This window comes from Agrilus planipennis, unplaced genomic scaffold (genome assembly GCF_000699045.2).
Source record: "Agrilus planipennis isolate EAB-ADULT unplaced genomic scaffold, Apla_2.0 scaffold149, whole genome shotgun sequence".
Taxonomy (NCBI): domain Eukaryota; kingdom Metazoa; phylum Arthropoda; class Insecta; order Coleoptera; family Buprestidae; genus Agrilus; species Agrilus planipennis.
Window position 1 is genome coordinate 653,241 of NW_020438906.1, and position 6,838 is coordinate 660,078.

Below are 6,838 nucleotides of genomic sequence, written 5' to 3' on the forward strand. Positions count from 1 at the left end.
ATAGTATTCGAGGTGGCATCATTTTCCTGTGTTGATGGGACATGTGGAGACAATGGAAAGTGTGTCTTTTCGATTTCTGAGGGATTTGTGGTGACTTCTTGCTTTTGCACGAATAATTACAGAGGTAAGTAGTCATTAAATTTTCTTCTGTAAAGCTTTGTAAACGTTTTAACATTCCTCTTTTAGGGTGGGAATGTTCTGATAATTCTCAAGCCAATCCTTATTCTGCAATTGTAGTAGAGATGGTTTTGCTAACTTTGAGTAACCTTATGTTTGTGCCAGCTGTTTATTTAGCAATTAAAAGACACTACTATATCGAATCACTCACCTATACACTGCTTTGCCTGTCTTCTACTTTTTATCATGCCTGTGATGCTGGTGAAAACATAATCAGTTACTGTCTAATACGTTTGAATATTCTATTATTCTCTGTCATATGAAAATATACGCTCCATCTACTATAGATATATATGCTCTAAAGATAAACTTGGTATATACCACTATAAACATGCTATAAACTATAAATAAAACTGAAAATAGTGGTCAATAATGGTCGTCACGATAACTTGATAACCTGTAATAAGATCAAACGTAATCTGGTAATAATGTAATTAAATTTTTAAAAAGTAAATAATGATTAGATAAGTAAAACAAACAATAAAAATGGCAAAGGAACTAAACAAATCCAACTTATTTGTATGCATGTAAAATGTACTTGGTTTACACCTACTGAAACTAATCTATTAAGGACAAGGTAATTTTTGGATTAACTTTAAGTACTGAGTAATTGCTTTATAAATTAAACTGAAACTAGTTTAATAATACATCTAGAAAATAAAAGTGAAGTCATTTCTTAATTTGCTTAGTTCTATTAAGAATTCGGATTTGTAATATTTTATCTAAGTTTAATGTATCTTGCTGTTATATGTTGAGGTAACTTTTTACTATCGTTTAGTTCAAAGTAATTCTGTAAAAATGTGTGCAGGAATGTTCATTCCAGTAGTTTTAAGAGTAACAAATATAAAATTAAAGTAATAAATACTATGCATTTTTCAGATGATTTTACAGTGGACAATACATTCATTCCTCCTCTTCTCTGTAAGCTCAAAAGAAATATTGAAGTTTATTACCAGATCACATACCTCACATTTAAGCAAATATACAACATATTTGGATAGTACACTATTGCACTTTCAAATACCATCAGATGTCTTATTTGCTTCACTAAAAATAGAAGTTGAAGAAAGAAGACAAACAATATTTCGTAAGCTATCTTCTATTATAATATAGCTAAAGCATTAAGGTCAATTTTTTAGCTTGTAAAGCTGAGAATGTTGACTTATATTTTAAACACGGTTCCCCTCCTGTGATAAATCCTGATGGCTCAAAGTTTCCTTCTACATTTTACAATCTTTCTCGACCTCAGCCTTTTTATATTAATTTTACATCGCAAAGTCCTGCCCAATACATAAATTTAACATCACCAACACCTGGGATGTACTTTATATCAACTTTTTTGGCATATACTGATCCTCGGTATGATGGTATCAATCAAGAAGGTAACAAATATAACAAGTATAATAAAAAATAAAAAAGACCATGGTTTTATTCACAGGTTTGGTACCAAAATGTAAAGTATATTTAGTCATAACACTTTACATTTCAACCGTGGAGGATGTGGAAATAGTTACAAAAGATGTGGACATGGAAGTGACTTTATCTTCAAAAAGCTATGCTGTTTTTAAGTTTTTTGCGCCAGAGAAAGTTGATCACGTATTTCTCACGATTGTAGACAGTGTTTCATGTAAAGACTGTGACTTTTTTAACGTTCGAATTCAGCCACATAATGTACCGTCTATGTTTAAGTCAATTAAAAGCCTAGATATACCAGTAGCAAATTTTTCGAGACAAAATTATAGCATTAACATTTGGACTCCAGAAAATGCCTGGTACTATTTAAGATTCCAATTCACGCAAAAAACGTTTTCATTAATTAACGGAGGATTTTTTACATTCAGATTGAAATTTTTCTTGTTACCAGAGTTAATTAATGAAAACATAACATTAAATTTGAATAATTCAAATTTTGATACGTACGTGCCGGATCCTGTTTTTAGATTGCATAGAGATGGAAATATTTCCAATATTATGTCATACAACGAGTATGATTTGGTGAGAGAGCGAAACTCTGATAATTTCGTGTATGGGTATGATTTAAGACCAAAGAAAAACGGGAAAATTCCTCTGTACATAAACGCGACAAATGATAAATTTACTGTTCTTAAATTTGTTATTCAAGATAGTACCGATAGCGGAGGCACTGCTCAATTTCATTTGGCTGTTAAACCAAGAGCTAAATATGTTAATGGTAAAAGAATTGTAGAAACAGATCCTGAGAATAATCAAGTAGTCGCATGCATACGTAAAGGAGTTCGCGAATTACCCCTTTGGCCTAACAATTGTTTTTTCAATAACATATCTCAACCGTCACCAATTTTTGTAAACAAAACAGTTGAAAACGCCTCCGTAATGATACCGTATCCAGAACCAGGGACTTGGTTCATCTCCATTCGTTTATTTTGCGGTTCATGCGAGTCTTGTAATTGTTCTAATCATTGTCAACACAAACATGAAACTTGTATGCAGGTCTGTGAAGAAAATTGTGAGCCAGAGCAATGTAATAACTGCACCAACACGTGCAGACAGTCGGTTATTGAGGAAGATGAATGCAGGGGATGTGACTGCATTGGGGGATGTAAAAGAAATAACATAAATTGTAATACAAGTATAGTATTCGAGGTGGCATCATTTTCCTGTGTTGATGGGACATGTGGAGACAATGGAAAGTGTGTCTTTTCGATTTCTGAGGGATTTGTGGTGACTTCTTGCTTTTGCACGAATAATTACAGAGGTAAGTAGTCATTAAATTTTCTTCTGTAAAGCTTTGTAAACGTTTTAACATTCCTCTTTTAGGGTGGGAATGTTCTGATAATTCTCAAGCCAATCCTTATTCTGCAATTGTAGTAGAGATGGTTTTGCTAACTTTGAGTAACCTTATGTTTGTGCCAGCTGTTTATTTAGCAATTAAAAGACACTACTATATCGAATCACTCACCTATACACTGCTTTGCCTGTCTTCTACTTTTTATCATGCCTGTGATGCTGGTGAAAACATAATCAGTTACTGTCTAATACGTTTGAATGTGCTGCAATTTTCCGACTTCTTCTGTGCTCTGTTGTCCTTTTGGGTCACGTTAATAGCTATGGCGTACCTTTCGGAGCCCCTTATGTCCATATTGCACATGTTAGGTGCTATTTTACTGGCATTTGGCACCACCTATAACAAGATGTCCGTGTGGTTATTCGCATTTCCTGCTCTAGCTGGGATTTTTATCATTTTTGTTAGTTGGTTTGTTAAGTATAAACAATTAGACCACGTTTTTCCGAGCAAGAGGTATTTGAAAAGAAATTTTCCTGTCGGAATAGTTGTAGTCACTGTAGGTCTTATAACGTTTGCCTTTTTGCAAACGAGAAACAACTATAAGTATCTACATAGTTTGTGGCATATATTAATGGCAACTGGAATTATTATTTTACTACCTGATAAAGATACGTTTGTACCTACTAAACTGTAGGAAAGCAATGTTTACCAGCAACTATCACAGATGGTGATAAATTTTTATTTTTACGCTCTCTCGTTCTTTTTTAATTAATTTTTTGTTTAAGTTTCTGTTAATACCTATTACTACTAGGCGTAGGTAAATTGGAAAAGAGCTTTCATAAATTAAGACTAAAAAATAATACGCGTATTTTATTTTTATACAAATGCGGGACAAGAAATATTTTTCAAATGTCTGAATCTCAAATTTTCAGATTTGATATACCCAGATGAGTTNTACCAAAGTGTTCAAAAATAAAAAAAAAGAAGGTTTTGTTTAAATGACCCCATAGTTAAATTAAGGTCTAATTTATTTTTTCTAGATCGATACTGTTAAACATTTCCTTGCAAGAAGTGTCTGTTTAATTGTTTGGCCCATATGCTTGTATGTATTATTTTTCTACATTCATCTAACTGTTCTCAATCGCAGGTATGATCTGTAACTTTTTGATGTTTAACATAAAATAAATATACTTTGTTTCAGTGGAAATGGGGATGGTTTTTACAGTTCTGCATTTCAGTCACAACTCATCGGTAATAGTCTTCATAACGCAAGCATGCCTAGGAATGTTGCTTATGGAGCAGTGATAACTTTGAAAAATCACAAAACAGGGGGAGGCTACCTCCATTCACATTATCATTTATATCCCGAGGGTGTCGGGTCTCGTCAACAACAGGTATTTTTTCTTTTATTGATAATCATAATTTTATCAAGTGTTATTAAATTTTTATGAATATGAAGATAACAACCTACACTCATAAGGATGACAATAACAAGTGGTTAATAAAAAAATACGACACTAACGAAATAAAGGGGGTTGAAATTGTAAAGAGCGGTGATTTAGTTCGCTTAGAACATGTAGCTACAAAAAGAAATCTTCATTCCCATAAGGAACCAGCACCGATCACACCAAAACATTATCAAGTAACTGGATATGGAGAAGTAAGTTTAATTTTACACTTGTTTTTTTTAAAAAATATTTCTACAAGAAGGGTTATTTAAGTATTGATTTACTTTCAGAACGGTACTGGAGATGCTAACGACGTCTGGCGCATCTCTGTATTAGATGCTACTGAGGGCACAGAAGTGGCAACAGTTAGCAGTAAATTAAGATTCGTACATTATCTTCAACTTTGTGCTTTAACGACGACTGGGAAGCAGCTACCGAAATGGGCCTATGAACAGCACGAAGTGACCTGCACTTCTAATCTTAGAGATTCAAACTCTATTTGGAATGTGGAAGAAAATTACTTCGAAAAACGTAAATTAACGCCCAAACATTTTTGATCAGTTTATATTATATTTTTTTTTATATCTTAGTGCCTAATGTCAGTTTTAAAGTATACGCTCCAAATTTTTGGGAGAGGTTCCTAGAATCCCATGCAGTAATGTTTCAAGGAAATGCGGGTTTAAAACCGAAAGAAGGTGAAGTCACTTCGAAGCCCTGGCAATGGCCTATTAATTACAGGGTTAGTTTAAAAATGAAGTTAATGTAATATATTTGTGAAATAAGTAAAATCATTTTCAGGGACTATTTTTTTCTGGATCACAGTACAGAGTGTATTTATTGGGTAATCCCATAATTTGGTGGATGAATTTGGCATTCTTGTTACTTTTCGTCTTAATTTTTACATTTAATTGTGTCAAACTTAAAAGAGGATACATTAAGTCGTTTTCTGGTAAGAATGAGATCGTTACTAATTATCTAATAATGATTAATTATTAATTTATTCAGCTTTTTATTAGACAGGCAGTCGCCCAATTTACACTATACTTAGTTAAGTTAGTTAATTACATAAAGGAACAATTGCGTTGAAGGCTTTTATGATTTAATGTTAGTTTGTCGCTTAAAATGCTAAAATGACAATGTGCTACTAAATTAAGAGGTGCGGTTTTGAGAGCCCGCCAAAATTGCTCCTTTTCAGTTCTTGTAAAATAATCAAAACAAAGCAAAATTCAGAATTTTTACAAGATACATTATTGCAGAATATTAAATTTTAAAATAAAATAGATTCGTATTTTAAATAATTTTACTCATCTTTAGTGCCAAAAGTAATCGAAAACCAAAGCTAAAAATTTAGAAAAAATCACATTTTTGTCTTTTTTTAAGTAATACACTAAAAAAAGAAAGATGTTTGTTTGTTATTTTCTCCGTACGATAAATGGTGACTGAGATATCACTATATAAAGTTGAACATTTTTCGCCATTTTTACAGCATTTACTCTCATTTTTATTTTTGAACAACAAGTTTAGAATAGGTTCGATAATAGAAAAATAGCTTCTAAGATCTTTATAATGTACTTATAATTAGTTATTTCATTAATTCTAAAGTTGTTAATATTTATTCAGATTATCACAAACAAAAACTGGTCACTGGGGCTTGGTTTTTCATCGCCTGGTTATTACTTTATGTTCCATTTTGGGGTATGGGAAGGGTTTTATATTTTCATCATTATTTCCCAGCACTTTTGTTCAGTTCCATGTTAACAGGTGGGTATCGATTAATAAATTTGAAAGAAAGAAAACAGTTATTTGTTATTTTTAGGTGTAGTTTTGGATTATTTGCTTGATGAAATTCCAAGACTATTCGGGGAAAAGCTATCTTCCACTTTTTACCATACAATCCTAGGAATTATAATTTCTTCGATTATTTATAGTTTTATATTGTTTTCTCCATTAACTTATGGAATGAGCGGACCTCCTGGTAATGAAGCTAATTCAAGTATGTACAAACTGAAATGGTTGGACACATGGGAGTTTTAAATTTTAGATTAAATAGTTTTACTTTATTAAACAAAAATTAAGTAAATATAAAAATAGTTTTTTAGTTTTTTGTTAAACAAAGTAATAAATTAATTATTTATATTAATCATGGTTTAATGACAACAATGTGTTATTTTATATTGAAAAGGGTCTTTATATATCTATACTTGTTTCAAATATGCCAAAAAAGTACAAAATTTGAAACATTTAAGGCAATATGAATAATTGGAGTTCAAAAAATTTTTTTTTTTTAATATTTGAAACCTGATTCATGATGATAAAATAAAATAAGGTTTGCAGTTGTAGATTTTTTATTTTCAATCCGAATATTCAATCAATTTTTAGGTCTATTTTGTTCAGGGTCTGGAAGGTTCTAGAAATTTTATCCCAATAGAATATAGATACCAAGTAATTA

The 6,838-nt window shown here is 31.5% G+C and overlaps 2 protein-coding genes across 4 annotated transcripts in view; both read left to right on the plus strand.

Annotated features, from left to right (window-relative positions):
- The window catches only part of LOC108736428 (post-GPI attachment to proteins factor 6), a 12,864-nt gene extending 8,971 nt beyond the window's left edge, over positions 1-3,893 (plus strand). Inside the window, exons 1-5 of one of the 3 annotated variants that reach the window (XM_025973391.1) lie at positions 489-754; positions 1,057-1,264; positions 1,317-1,559; positions 1,616-2,911; positions 2,974-3,893. In XM_025973391.1, coding sequence (XP_025829176.1) covers positions 1,057-1,264; positions 1,317-1,559; positions 1,616-2,911; positions 2,974-3,635 — 2,409 coding nt within the window. In that variant the 5' untranslated portion in view covers positions 489-754 and the 3' untranslated portion in view covers positions 3,636-3,893. Of the gene's footprint in view, positions 1-488; positions 755-845; positions 934-1,056; positions 1,265-1,316; positions 1,560-1,615; positions 2,912-2,973 lie in introns of those variants that run through there. The other 2 variants (XM_025973392.1, XM_018468853.2) reach the window with 2 other exon arrangements.
- LOC108736394 (protein O-mannosyl-transferase 2) overlaps positions 1-6,660 on the plus strand; it is a 15,160-nt gene extending 8,500 nt beyond the window's left edge. Inside the window, exons 7-14 of the mRNA XM_025973386.1 lie at positions 3,982-4,088; positions 4,143-4,335; positions 4,401-4,601; positions 4,680-4,920; positions 4,980-5,128; positions 5,188-5,338; positions 6,010-6,150; positions 6,206-6,660. Of these exons, the coding sequence (XP_025829171.1) occupies positions 3,982-4,088; positions 4,143-4,335; positions 4,401-4,601; positions 4,680-4,920; positions 4,980-5,128; positions 5,188-5,338; positions 6,010-6,150; positions 6,206-6,423 (1,401 nt within the window). The 3' untranslated portion in view covers positions 6,424-6,660. The remainder of the gene's footprint in view (positions 1-3,981; positions 4,089-4,142; positions 4,336-4,400; positions 4,602-4,679; positions 4,921-4,979; positions 5,129-5,187; positions 5,339-6,009; positions 6,151-6,205) is intronic.
- The last annotated feature ends 178 nt before the right edge of the window (positions 6,661-6,838 follow it).